General features: G+C 33.7%; 2 protein-coding genes across 2 annotated transcripts; both read right to left on the reverse strand.

The window, feature by feature from the left end:
* Nucleotides 1-144: 144 nt before the first annotated feature.
* On the reverse strand, nucleotides 145-6,677 carry LOC146924752 (Pentatricopeptide repeat (PPR) superfamily protein). The gene is made up of 12 exons (XM_085709706.1): nucleotides 6,533-6,677; nucleotides 5,144-5,237; nucleotides 4,606-4,828; nucleotides 4,344-4,446; nucleotides 4,150-4,214; nucleotides 3,189-3,305; nucleotides 2,992-3,090; nucleotides 2,723-2,876; nucleotides 2,311-2,411; nucleotides 2,057-2,197; nucleotides 1,008-1,103; nucleotides 145-710 (listed from the first exon to the last, which is right to left on the reverse strand). The coding sequence occupies exons 1-12, from the start codon at nucleotides 6,564-6,566 to the stop codon at nucleotides 600-602; spliced, it is 1,338 nt and encodes a 445-aa protein (XP_085565832.1). The 5' UTR covers nucleotides 6,567-6,677; the 3' UTR covers nucleotides 145-599.
* Nucleotides 6,678-8,473: 1,796 nt separating this feature from the next.
* LOC146924753 (putative polygalacturonase) lies at nucleotides 8,474-13,813 on the reverse strand. The gene is made up of 5 exons (XM_085709718.1): nucleotides 13,321-13,813; nucleotides 10,600-10,720; nucleotides 9,929-10,103; nucleotides 9,567-9,637; nucleotides 8,474-9,295 (listed from the first exon to the last, which is right to left on the reverse strand). Exons 1-5 carry the CDS (start codon nucleotides 13,669-13,671, stop codon nucleotides 8,652-8,654), a joined length of 1,362 nt encoding a protein of 453 aa, XP_085565844.1. The 5' UTR covers nucleotides 13,672-13,813; the 3' UTR covers nucleotides 8,474-8,651.
* Between the last annotated feature and the right edge of the window lie 1,335 nt (nucleotides 13,814-15,148).

Genomic DNA, 15,148 nt, shown 5'->3' on the forward strand with positions numbered 1-15,148 from the left:
CCACAAACAGAGCAAAAGGAATGGGCAAAAGAAACCTAAGCCTGGAAAGATGTGGTACAGTCGCATTTTAACTACATTAAAGTGTTTTCATATTGAAGAATTTGCTAAACGGTGGATAGATAAACAATGTACTTGATAATGATGTTACGAAAATGAAATGCACTTCGACAATATTGAAAATAATGTGTGGGGAAACATCTGTATATGTTGTATTGTAAACCCCAAAACCATAAAAATAATGTGCTGACACTAAAATAATTGCATACTAAAAAAATCATCCGTTAAGGTATCTTGAGAAATTAGTTCTATCTATTAACACCGGAACCGTTTATTAGCGTCAACAAAAAAGAAAGTTAACACTTCGACATGTCAGATCTATGAGAAAGTAGAGTATGAGAAAAGCGTGTGATCCTCTTTCAACCCGAGTAAAATTTATGTAAGGGGCCAATAGAGGATCTATTATTCCAGTGTAATTCGAAACACTTCCCTAGTGAAGCTCAAGTTTAATTATCTCGATCCCTTATCCTCCTTGGCAGAGTATACCTTCTCTTCGCCAAAACTTTTGTGTATTAAAAGAAAGTTGTGTGGGGTTACTCAAATCATGCTGGATTTTTAGGATTCCGCAATGACTGCTGCATATTCCTTTTTCGCCGAGACCGGGGATACAAAAGTTGCACAATCTGCTTTTCAGCCATATATCCTGAGTTGGCCTGCAAATGGAAAGAAAAATTCACCAAGTTTGAACCAGCAAAATCTGCTTCTCAGGGCTATAATACAAAATAATTTCTTTTGTTCCAATTGACATTTTTCAATATACAATCATGCTATTTTTCATATCAAACACATGATAGTATAGATCCCGTCAGCATCTAATTATACCATCAATTCCCATATTTTTCATAAAGAAATCGACAGGAACTGATATACACACTCAAAAGGATGTTCAGGTGCGGAACCATGATAGCATCAACCTAAAATAATATACAATCCATTAAACCAAGATGTACCTGGACTTTGAATGCAAAGCGGTGAGTTTTAACTTCTGACCCTGAAAAAACTCTAACATCCACACCTAGGCGGTCAACCCCAATCAAATGTGCTTCCTGAAAACCGTTCATGATATTACATTAAACAATCGACTTGAATCTTCTACGAACATTAAACACACGGACACCCAAAGATATTTGTATAGTCGTATAGTGTATATACATATGTAATAATGAGATACTTCCTCTAGACTTATATATAAGCACCAAAAAATAAATCCACGCCCTTTAAGAAAATTGGTTGATGTCATTTATGTCTCTCAAAGTTATAAAGAATACAATTGTAATTTCTAAATTACCCCTCATGGGAACTTGTTCCATAAGAAAATAAAAACATTATTGAAATATAAAATCACATTAATTGAAGGGTAATTTAGGAATAGTAGCATTGAATAAGATAAAAGCAGTTGACGTTTGCTTATATTCAAGACCGTCAATATTTTTGTTTTGTTGCTTATATACGAGACCAGAGGGAGTATAAAAGATTAAACGCATGAACCCAACAATAGACATTTCCTACATACAAATATTTCTGCTATGTTGCTTGCCACCTAATTGTTAAATTTTACGTTGGTCCCTCATTTTCAAGGGTGAGTCTGGCATCTTGGAGGAAAAGGAAAATAAAAGGGGTAAATTTGATATCATGGAAAGACTTGAAAAAGAAGAAATTTGCTGAATATTAGAGTAAGGTACGTAAGTTCAATTAGTATTTTGTCCTAAAATTAAGAAGATTTTTTTTTTTCTTAATAAGTGAAAGAAAATCATTTGTGCAAATAAGAGGATACAAAGGAAGATCTCAGTATCTGTCAAAAGAAGGCATGATCTCCTTATAATAAAACAAAGGAAAGGAAAAGAAAGGATTCAAATGGGGGAAAAAAGAATAGAAAAGTGAAGGAATCATCATAGCATCACTGTATATTCACCATCTAAGCATAGCATATTAATTTTGAAGTAAAATATACTAACCACAAAAAAACTTTGAAGATTCAAATATCAAAATTTTGGATTACCTCAGCATCAAGACCTTTCTTTTTGCAAAAAGCTTGAAGAGCATCATGACCGTTTCGGTTGAAACGTTCCAGAATTGCCGAAGTAGAGTATACAAGAATATCAGGTTCAGCATCTTGAAACTCTAGTAAACTAATTTCAGACTGCAATTTTTGGGAAATGGTAGAACATGCATAACTTCACTGGTTTATAAATAAAGCTTCAATTTATAGAAAATGTACCATTCAACACATAAATGGAGTTTTGAGATACATGCCTGAGATCCATACACACAGTGTAGCTTGATTTTCTCGATCTCCAACTTATAGAGTATCAAATTACTGTCTCTTTGGTCATTAATACTGTTTGAGTAAAAATCTACACCAGCCAAAGATTAAAAAGGAAAAACGTTAAAAGGAAGTTTTCATGTTACTTAGAAATAGGAGGCCCCACCTCTGCAAGAATATAGATGCAATGTGCTTGTAGAACTTAAATGATAAATTAACAAGCCTAGTTTGGATATTACAATATTATATTTGAATCCCTAGATGAAAACAAAGCAAAAGAGTAGCCAAAGTACAAAAGCTAGCATCAAGGTGAAATCAGCAAACAACTTTTGTCCACAAAACAATATCCGTATACTATAAAAAATTTAGAACCTAGATCTCTATCTTGAAGAAATCATATACCTTTCCAATCTGAGCTATATCCATCACCATCTTCAGTGTGATATATCATTCTTATGTAAGACTCTTCATCAGCGTAAGCAGGTCTGAGGTACCCTAGAATAGAAACACCATTTGAAGGATGATCCATTCTCTTATCGTATTCCACAATGACAGCCTAGAAGAAAATTCATATAGAATCAATATTTTTTCTTACAGACCTTATTGGTTTGTTAAATCATTCTCATATTGAAACAATTAGTTTTTAGTTCTTGTCATGAGGGATGGGGTACCTTTTCCAAGCACTTTGAAAAGTAAATTGGATGAACTGAGTTACTATTATCTGAAAGTCCCCAATTCACTGGGGCATTAAACTCTTCAATTTCCGGAACCTGTTTGGAGAAGAATGTGTTTGTGATTTGAATTTTTTTAATGTATAATTGAAAACAAATCATGAAATTCCATAAATTAAGCATTAGAAACTGCAAACCTCAATATAGTCATCATCAAATGGGAACTCATCAGTGATGCCACCATTGAAAATGTCATATTCACTAATAGGTCTTCTGTTATCATACATTGGGATGTCCATTCCAATCAAAGCATTCTGAAGAAACAGAAACCTTGAATATAAAGTTCATAAATGTGAAACATAAGGATAAGGATAGAACAAATTAATACCATAAGGTGAGCACTTAAATTTACCTCTTAACTACAAAGAAAAAAAAGCTTTTTTAGCTACCCATTGCACAAAGACAGTACATAGTCTCTCGAGCTGTATTAATAATTAATACAAATAACATCATATAATTTGATACGCAGTATCTCTTCTATGAATGTGGCTCATTATTTTTAGTGAAGGCATTAGGTTTAAGTGGGGGAGTACATATCACGTCAGTCTAAAATAAAAGGATTGGTCACATTGGATAGTAATATGGTTTGAACAATGGTTATAAAAACCTCACCACATGAGCCAGCCTTTGGGGTTCAGTTACACCCAAACCCAAATTCTAAGATGATATCAGAGTTTGCCCTAAACTTTTAGGCCACTCGTAGATGTCTAGTTTTATAAATCTCACACTCCATGTCCAGTCCTAGGGAGTGAGGGGAGGTTGAGAGCTCTTCATTGAATAGTGATATGGCATGAAAAATGGTTTTAAGTGAGGGGAAACCCTCACCAATGATCTAGCTTTTGGAGTTGAGTTAGGCCCAACTCAAATTCTAAGAAGCATAAGAGAAAACAAAGGCACACAAAATTAGAGAACTAGAACTAACACATCAGTTGGAGGTGCTTAAAATGTTTACTGTTTGTAACTTGCACCAATTTCCAATTTATATAGAGTAAAAATATGTATATATTTTTTAAAAGTAACTATTATCATACGAGGGAAAAAAAATTCTTAAGCAAAGCTGGCCAATCATCCTTGCAGAAAAGGCCACAAAATACTTACCACTGGATTGTGTGCACCACGATCTTCCAAAAGGTTTACATCATCAAATATTTCAAAATACAAATCTACGTGAAAAGCAAAACAAAAATTTAGGTTAAAATTCTCAATGATGATACTGAACCATGATTATGCTAAGATAAATGATAATTCATATCTCATAAACAAAATATAGATTTATCAACAAAACAACAAACCTCCGTAATCATCAATAAGATATTGAAACTCGGCCCATGAAATTTGTTCATGTGGTTCAGAGTGTACCGATCCAGGAAATACTAGCAAAGCGTTTTTATTAGCCTAATACCAACAAAACAGGACATGGTGACAAAAGTATACAGATAATTACTACCTAAATACGTCCAGTGAGTTCAACAGTGATATCATACTTAGTAGGTTGTAATCGTAGATTTTGCAAATTAACTTGTTTCACATACACAAAAGCATATAGGGGCAAACCTCAATAGTAGTTCTTGCTATTTCAGCATTAGAGAGTCGAGCTGGTGGAAGATCATTGGAAACTTTCAGTTCTTCAAGAGGATGATAACCTTGCTTACCCATGTAACTAGATGAATCGGGTATAGAATCTGAATAGTCTGCAGCAACACCAATCTTTGAAACAAAATCATGCCCCGTGGATGGCCAAAGGAAGCGTGATGATCCAAAAAATGGACTTTTGCATCTAAAGATAAACAAAACTATTATCAGTTAACGAAGCATGTTAAAATCTGAATAGTCATTATACACAGTTGGTAGTTATGCTCCTAATTTAAATATTATATCCCTCTGATCATGAGGTTTCTAGGTGGTTATTCTTTGTATAGAATTATTTTTCTCCAACTTCCACATCTCAAGTTTCTAAGTAGATAATAAACCAAATGATCTCACAATCACCATTACAACGCTATAAGCAAGAGAAAAGAGAACAAGTTTTCAAATTTATGAATCTATTTTCTGAATAAGAGTACGGATAAATAAACATTGTTCATTGAAGAACCTTGTGCTGGTAAGATCATGCACTCTTCTCCCATCAATAGGGGATTTGATCGAATTGCAAGTTATTCCATATGATATTGGGTGACATATACCTTCTGCAAGACACAGATTGTTGAACAAATATCAAAACACCGTCCAACATGAAGAGATTGAAATACCCAGTTCTTAAGTTACAAATGTTAACATGTATGTATGCGCAAGTACATATCTAAAATCACCAAAGGAAATAAAACATCGTGTACAAAAGAAAATCCCAAAATCTGTAAAACCAAATAGAACTATCCAAGTCTTGTACACTTGAGAGTTGAGATTTTATCAATAAAAAACCCATTTCCACTTTCCATCAAGATTTTGTTCCCATTCTCACGACTAATTTCCTAAACTCCGCATTTAACCCCCAAAACTTAAGGGCTTAATTGAAACATCAATACTGAATACATAATATAAGCCTTTTATATAAAAGCAAAGCAAATGAACAAAATTCAATTGCCTCCTCAGTTGGTTGTGAGTTGTGACACCTAATTTGTATGTATATCTGAGCCGAGGCAGGGTGTGTATTATGATATAGAGATCTCGCCGTTGAGAGGAGAGACAGATTATCAGTAGAATTGATGACAAGATACAGTGTATATATACTAGCTAGTGGCTACTACAAGTCTACAACCGCATATAACAGAATTTGAGATGGTTTAGTTACTAACAAGTTGATACAGAATTCCTAAGTAACTTGCTAACTGACTTATGTATTAGTGAAAATCTATGAAGCACGGACACTCTTCGGATTAGACGTGTCCCGGTGTCGGACACGATAGCACGACACCAACACATATAATTACACAGAATTATGCAATTTTCTCAACGTGTCTGGTGTCCATGTAGGTATCCGTGCTTTGTAGGTGAAACGCACAAGTTTTGATTTGATGGCATTTTTATTTATTAATGAATACTTTAAATTGGAGAGCTTAAGTGTCTGTTTGACAAGCACAATAAGCTAGTTTATCAGCTATCGGCTACATTTTACCAAACAGTGGCTAATTATAATTCAGCTATTTTTTTACCAAACATTGCCTAATTACAATTTACCTTGTGATGTAAACATTTTAATCAATCAATGATCAATGTGTGTGACACATACATACATACATACATTTATCAAATTAAATTATAACATGATATTCATAAGCTATTTGAGGTAAGTATTCCGATGAATTTGTGAAAAAGAATTCAATTAGTCAATGAAATCAAAAGTACCCAAAATTCCTCCACACGTCGCAACACAATAATATAATAAAATAAAACAGGTACTGCATATGCATGAAAGGAAGTGGCGTTTGTGAAAAAATGATGAAGAATGAAAAAGAGAAGAGAATGGGGAAGAAAGGTTACGAACCAGAGGCAAAAGGAAGTAGGGAAGAAGAAGCCATCGCAATGGTTTGTTTGTTCGTTCGTTTGAGAAGAACACTAACTATTTCAGCTTATTTGTGTTGTGTTGTGTTGTGCGTGTAGTGTTAGAAGTAAGTGAAATGAAACATGTGATGTGTGTTGTGTTTGTTTGGGTTCAGCTTTTTTATTTTCTGACACTGATTCGGATTCTGAACCAACTTCGCTAACTTAAATTTTTCTTGTACTATTGCCCGCAAAAACGTACTATTGTCTCTATCTACACCTTTTTTTTCTCTCAATCAATTTAATTTAATTTTCATTACAATTGTCTTTAGTAATTTGGGTTTTTCAATTGGGAAATTGCTAACCGGTGTCCTCGGGGCACTGATTAAGGATATGAAAAAGGAAATTATATAGTAGTTAATGCATTAAAATTGTGTAATTACTCCCTCCGTCCCTTAATGTAACCCCCCTTTGCATTTTTCACATTTTTTAAGAAAAGTTGTCAGTGTAATTAATGTGTCTGTTTTGTGTATTAATATTACCAAATTGTCCTTTGTTTATATGTGTATTAAATTTGAGTATTCATATTCCAAGATAAGTTAGTAGTATTAATTAGGGGTATGTTTAGGAAAAAAGTAATAAATGCATATAGTAATTTGAAAAGGGGGTTACATTTAGGGACAAAAATAAAATCAAATGGGTGGTTACAATAAGGGACGGAGGGAGTAATTTATAATAAAGTCAAAAGCAGTTTCCTTTTATAGTAATAATTCTCTTTTATGGTATGCTTAACCGGTGCCCGGGGCACCGGTGGGCACCGGTTAGCAGAACCCTTTTCAATTTCATAATTGTCTACTTAGAAAGAATGTCTAAATTTTGTAACAAAAAAAAATGTGTAAATTTTTTAAGAAGAGTTGACCATAACCACCTTGGTGTGCCACCAACTCCCAAGCTTGTGTGTACTTGTTGTGTTAAAGTTAGGAGTTCGACATGTTTATTTTATTTTTTTAGTTTAAAAAGATAAATGTTATTCCATTTCCCTTATTTGAGTTCCGCTCGTTTCTTAAAAAATATTGTTATTCCACACACTCGATCACTGAGACATTCTTTTTAACTGGTTGTATTGAAGTTGAATGTATAGACATGTTTGAACATCCTCATTATTTGAACTAACTTTTGTCATGAGATTTGAACATGCATCGTAACGTTGACATGTTGGGAGAAAAGAAATGGCAGCTGTAGAAATAACAATGGTGTTGATGGTTTTTTTATACCATATACTCTATGACATTGTAAATTGTAATGCCAATAACGTAATTATGTGTGTGTCTAATCGAAAATATCTTTGTTTTTATTACTTTTAATCGTATCACGTATATTACCTAAAGTTTTTTGTTCCATCTCCAAAGTCCAAATGATTATTTTGTATGAATCAAACATTGAGTGTCCCACCAACGTGTCTCGCCAAATCACTGACACTTACCACTGAACTTTCAATAGAATATGAAGAATATCCCAAGCATCCTATCCAATTTCGAAAGAATAGGCAAGGGCAGGAAAGATTTTTCCCCTTAAAATGCCGATAACCAACAAACAGTTCTTATAAAAAAAAAAATAAGTGGCAGGGGATGAAACTCCACTAATTCTAATTAATATATAAATTTTATTATTCAACATTATAATTTTTAGATATTTTGATATTAAAGCACTAAAATACCAAGTCATTTTACATTTTAAAAAGTTTAATGATAAGATTCAACTAAACGTATAACAAATAATTTTAATTAGTTTTGAAAAACAAAAACAAAAAACAATGTCGCCTTAATGTTTTTGTTTTGTTGGTCTTAATCACCCGGTTCTGAGGTAAAAATGACCTTGACAATTCAGAGTTTGACTGAGAATTGAGTAAAGTTTGTCAAAAAACTATTCTAGTTAGAATTCGAACTCTACAAAAGATTTGTCATTAACTTAAGCTCGTTAACCTGTTTGTGTCACCTTAATGTTTGCTTAATGGAATCAATTAAAATATTTGACAATACAATAATTCAAGAGAGGTTATTGAAATTTTTCTAAATAATTAAGAAATGAAAAACTTCATCATTTCCATCAATATCTAGCTAGCACTAGTAGTAGTTGGCACATGATCCTAACTGGTGGCTGATCAACTCAGAACATGGCCATGGACTAACCTGAAGAGCAACTCCAGACACATCAGAACACTGCCAAGATGGAGTTCCGCTACTACCTCCATTCACTCCATGAAGGTTGATATCAGATAAACAAATATCAGTAAAAGGAGAGTGTTTCATTCCTTTTATAAGACCAGCTTGCAAAACCTTCACACCCCATACATTCACCATTGTAATACCCTTTACAATTGGGAGAGCATTAGAATCATATTCATCATCAGCATGGTCACCAACATCACCTGCAATCTTTATACCCTTCCTTGCATTCTCCATATAAACATTAGATACATTTATATTCTTTATATAACCTCCCCTTCCAATATTTGTCTTAATGTGTATACCAATTCCCATGTTGTAAAGGTTGATGTGTTCAGCAAGTATGTTTTCCACTCCACCTGATGTTTCACTGCCGACAGCAATTCCAGCGAATGGTGACGATCCACTCACACGCCGGATGGTGATATTAGAGCTAGGACGGCCGTAAGCAATTCCATATTCGTCCCAACCACTCTTCACTGCGACAAGATCGTCTCCCGTGGATATGTATGAGTCCTCTATGCATACATTTGAACTTGAATCTGCATAAATGAAATTTACTTAGATGATGATGCACATTTACGATTGAAGTATCAGGTACACAAGTATCTGATAAATCTTACAACTATCCTTGAAAACTACATGATACAATGCATTTAGGACACTTATATAGATTTACTTAAAGAAAACCATAAAATATGACAAATATTTAATGAAATTCTTAAAACTCAAATTGAGAACATGTTTCTTAGGGATTACTTTATCTATTACACTATGCACAAGATGTATGGCATGATTAGACAGTACTCTTACCTGGATCAATGCCATCAGTATTGGGGGAGTCACGCGGAGCCAAAATTGTAGCAAACCGAATAACAACATTGCTGCAAAGAATGGATGAAAAGTTACTTGTCGGTCACATAACCACTTAAAAATGTCACATGGCTTCAAGTTTTGGTTTCAATCATTCAGACTAAGATTTAGTGGTAAAAGTTTGTACGAGTGAGATAGTAAAAAATTCACCGCTAGAGCTACACACAGATATAGGCTTGATTGAAAGTTGCTTATAGGTCACATGACCAGTTAAAAAAGTCTTATGATTTGATGTGTTCAATTTGTACTGACTTACTAAAGTAAAATAATCTTTGGATAAATGAGCTATATTTGACATATACCTGCAGTAAACTGGGTGTATGTTCCAGAAGGGGGAATCCTTGAAGATCACATTTGAAATAATAATATCTTTGGAATTCACAAATTCAACAAGATTTGGCCGTGTAAATTGAAGAGTTCTATTCCTCCACATCTTCCACCATGCATCACCTTGCCCATCAATTGTCCCATTCTCACCTATGAAAATATTAATATGAGCGAGAGAGAAGGGATTTAGTTTTGAAATAAAATCATGCAACTTTGAAGCTTGAAGGACAAAAGAAATCCACTCAATTATGAATATGCAGCTTTGATATTTCTGTGTCCTCTATAAATGTTAGAATTCATTCTGCATATACCTTTTACTGTCATATTATTGTTATGTTAAAACAGCAACCCGGTTCAAAAGTAAAAAATACGAAAGAAACACAGAGAACAAACGATATTGATCGCGGAGTTCGGTCAATTGTGCCTACGCCTCTGACTGCAGAGCGGCTATAGTAACTTTCTATTATGACCAAAATCTTAGGATTTAGAGAGTACAACTTGTATTAATACAATGGTCCATTTTACAACATTACTCTTTCCCCGCTCAAGCAACCTACCTGCCCAATATATTCTAGATACAATGTGGTCTAGTATAGACTATAAAAAAGATCAGTACTTTATTTTGTATGAAATATTAGATACACACCTGTAATTACTACATCCTCAAGTCCATCTCCATGGATAAAGCTCATATACCTTCCTCCGGGCCGTTCTCTTCCCCTTCCATAAGACGGCAATGGTGCAATTAAAGGCCAATTCGACGAATCCTGTGAAATCAAGAGAGAAAAGGAATTCAAAAGAAGGAAGAGTGCTCCAGCAAATATGGGTGTAATAGTTGTATCACCAATCTACAACCAAATTATCTTCCAACACATGATTCCTCCAATCAGATTAATATGTTGAAACAAGAGATTGTTGTTAATTGAACAAGAAAACAGTTGCAGGAAATGAACAAGACAAAGGAGAAATAACTGCTTTCATTCATATAATTTGTCTGATAAAAAACAAACAGAACACACACTATGTTTTACATAGTTTGACAATACTAAAAACTTCCAATAACTACCACAATACAACACAATTAATTAAAGAAAACTGAACAGCAGTTACTAAAATAAAATAACCAACACATAATACATAAAAGTCTTCACATCAGCAGTCCTAAGCATGATATTTAACACTCCTCCTTGCTTTAGGAGCTGCAAACACCAAGCTTTGATCTCATATCTTCAAACTTGATAGTTGATAAGGGCTTTGTTAAGATATCAGCATTTTGCTCTTCTGTTTTGCAATAAACAAGAGTAATGACACCATCCTTCTGCACTTCCCTCAAGAAAAACAATTTGATGTTGAAATGCTTGGTTTTTCCGTGAAAAACTGGATTATGAGAAATAGCTATTGCAGCTTGATTATCAACAAAGATCTTAGTGGCTTCTTTGTGGTCAAGATGAAGGTCACTCAATATCTTTCTTAGCCACATAGCTTGATTAACAGCAGCCGTTGCAGCAATAAACTCCGCTTCAGCAGTTGATTGAGCCACTGTTTCTTGTTTTTTCGAACTCCAAGAGAAAACACTAGAACCAAGTGTGAAACAATAGCCAGAAGTGCTTTTCATATCATCAGCAGAGTGCTTTCCATAGATGAAGGCCTGTTTGAGTGTGCTCTTGTTTAATTGATTTTAAACATTTTGTTTTCAAACTGGATTAAGTATATGGTGACATAACTTCATAACAAAAGTTACCAAACAATATTACGAACCTGAAAGTATGGGAAGTGACTAAAATAAGTCAGACAGAAATTGAACTTCCTCACCTAATGCTTTAGAAGTCGACACGATTACAGCCAAAAAATTAATCTATGGAAAACTATGAGTACCGAGAAACTCAATAGACCTATCCTATCACTGACAACATGGTGCCTTTCAAGATTTTTTTTACAGTAATTGACAATGAAAACAACTATAAAAAGTTGCAATCTAGCTCCAACTGTGATGACTATGGTGTCAAAGAAGTAATTGAAAGATGAGGACCTGTGCTCCGATCCTCAGCTATGGCAAGTTTGTGCTTAAGGAATGGAGCAATGCCAGAAGTTAAAACTAAGACCTTCTACTTCCCTCAGGGTCACCCTGAGCGTGCATGTGAACCAGTTAATTTCAGGGCTTATCCAAAATTCCACCTTTCCCTCATGCTCACGCTGTGTTTGTATTTTGAAAGTAATTAGGTAGTTGTGAATATATGCCTACAGCTAGAGGAACCTTTTTGAGCAATTTCAATTTCTCTTTTATTCACATAATTTTTTGACACTCTATAGCTAACACAAGTAGAGGATCACACAAAGTTACAACATTCTTGAAGACTGTCAAATAACTCAGAGGAAGAAGCTTTGAAAAATGTTACAAGCAAATTGTTTAGAACATTTCAAGGTGTGTTGATTGGCTCTCAAACTTCTGCCACTGAGAAAGTTTAATTTTTCCCTGAAGTGTCACATATAAGGTTCATGTAATGAACAAAGAGTATTCCAACTCTTATATCACTCTTAATGTCATTTCAAAATAAGCAAATTATAGTTGCCACATGTTTGAATTTTTAGGTATCATTTATATGACGATGGATCACATCACCAATGGTAAAAAAACAATTCCAAGAATGTAACTGCAATGCCTCTAGTACTTCATTGTTTATAGTGTTTAAGGTTCAATTTCATGAACTATCCCATAAAGGTTCACAGTCAGAAAAATTCCAAGGTGTTGCAACTTAAGGTTTACAAAAGTTAATTGGAAAACTTGTACGCATTGGAATTTAATGTTTTAGAATTGGAATCGGTTAAGTCTGAAACCTGATGGTTCAATGATTAGTTCAACCCTGGTTGACTAGGCTTGAACTGCAGTAGGTTCAACCAGTTTAATTTTTTTTACATTATTTTGTTTTTACTTATGTAATCCAGTTCAACCACAGCCGGTTGAACCGACCGAATCATGACCCGGCTGTATCATCAGTTTGATCTCAGGTCTGATTTTTAAAACATTGATTTGGAATCAATGGAAGAGTCAGAAAATTCAACGTTTCAAGTTATCCCGAAAACCTCCAGCAATGTCATAACTTTGGTCACAATCCACTCATACACACCTACCTACTTTACTAATAGTGTACAATTTGAAATCAATCAAAAAGATCTCTCTAGTTATATAAACACATTGTACTTATACAATCAATTTAAATAAACCACATATTTCAATAGAATGGATCCATGTAACATAATTAACAACACAACTATTAATATTTAGTACTATAATAATACTTTTCAAAATTGGTTATACTATTCTATAAATGAAGAGAATGGTAAAGGGTGATCTTATATTATTACTTACCTGTGTGGCTTTGATAACAGCACCAGCAGCAAGATGAAGAGTCATATGACTGGTAAGATTGAAGGGCTCAGTCAAATATACCCCTGGTGGTACATAAAGGGTGGTGCCTCCTTCCCTTTGAGACAAATGGTTAATTCTGTAAATAGCTTCTCTAAAAGCTTTGGTGTTGAGAGTGTGTCCATCACCGACACCACCAAAATCTGTTAAGGAAATATTGTCGGTTCTGTACTTGAGTGGTACTATGTTGGAACACGTTATCACTTCATTGTTCTCACTCCAAACACAAACCCAACAGCATGTGTGTAACAAGTAGAAGAACAACAACGTTAGCTTTGTTAATCCGAGGAACATGTTTTCTCCACTTTAGATATGCAATTAGTAGAGAGGATAGGATAGAAGAATGTTTGTTCCTTCTACCGTTTTTTTTTCTCCCTTTCAAACCTATCTATGAATTTACACTTAATAATAATAATAAGTGTGACAACAAAAAGTTTTTTTTTGACCAAAGTGTGACAACAAAAAGTTGGTAAACACATTTATGTGCTGTCCTCTTATATACTCTCCCTCACATGGAAACAAAATCAAAAAATTAAGTTTCGCAAGTCCTATCAAGAGACAAAAATGTCAAAATTGTTAGGGCAGACATATGAATGATGTTCGAACTCCTTACCTTCACTTTCTCAAAAAATATTTATGTATAAGTGATGATAAAAAGTTGTCTCGTATTTTTTTTATTATTTATTGGCAACAAATATGTTTTTCATGTATTAGTGAAATTTATTGTTTAAGATTGATTATTAAGAGGAGTAATCATCTTAGAGTTGTGAAATTTATCCTAACCTTTTTCGAAAAAATGTATCCTAACTTATTTTTATTTTAAATAAGTGGTTTTAAAAATTGATATTCAAAGTTTGCTACTATTTACTATTTCCGAATGAAATCAGTATAATTATTTTGATTAAGTTAATTAGTCTAGCATAACATTAATTTTGTTGTATGGGGATTATCAAAATTTCTTTTTGATGATAACTATTCGATAGAAAGGTAAATAGAGTATGGACACGAAATGTTACAACCAGTTGATAATTTTTCACTTGAATCAAATTAATGGTTTTAAACTTTTAATTACATGTTTGTATTTTTTTTAAGGAATAATTGTTTGTATTTTACAATGGAAGAACATGTGTTATTTTTATTGATAGGAGAAAGGAGACTGTCGCGTGGACTTGGATATTTGGTTGGTTCTCGAATGTATGTGTAGGAGAAGAGATATTTTGTCGCTTGGTTAGTAAAGACAATTTACTTAATTTTTTATGTCAACCAGATTTAAAATCTGAATTAACTTATACTACTTAGTAATTTAAGTCTTGTCATTAAAAATAGTTTCAATCAAAGCTCTTGTTAAAAAAAAAGGAAGGATTTGTTACTGGTAGTTGTAACTTTAGTGGAGCCATTCACACGTTGGTGCGGCGTATTCGTAACCTTTTGGCTTTAGATTGACATGTCCAGTTTCGTCATACTTGGAGGGAGGGTAATCGTTGTGCAGATTGGTTGGCGACCTTTAGCCTTTCTTTAGACCCTTTTGTTGTTACTAGATTGGAGTCTCCACCTAGTGAGCTCCATAGGTTTCTTTTTGATGATCTTTCTGGGACTTGGTTTCCTAGGCATGTTCAATTAGTTGTTTAGTTTTCTTCTGGGCCTTTGGCTCTCTTTTGTAAAAAAAAAAGGAAGGACATTTTTCTTAATTTTTTATGTCAACCTGATTTAAAATTCGAATAAACTAATTTAAGTTTTGTCATTAAAAATGGTTTGAATCAAATTATTTGTA

Source organism: Medicago sativa, chromosome 5 (assembly GCF_051527215.1).
Source record: "Medicago sativa cultivar Bolivia chromosome 5, Bolivia_mono, whole genome shotgun sequence".
NCBI lineage: Eukaryota > Viridiplantae > Streptophyta > Magnoliopsida > Fabales > Fabaceae > Medicago > Medicago sativa.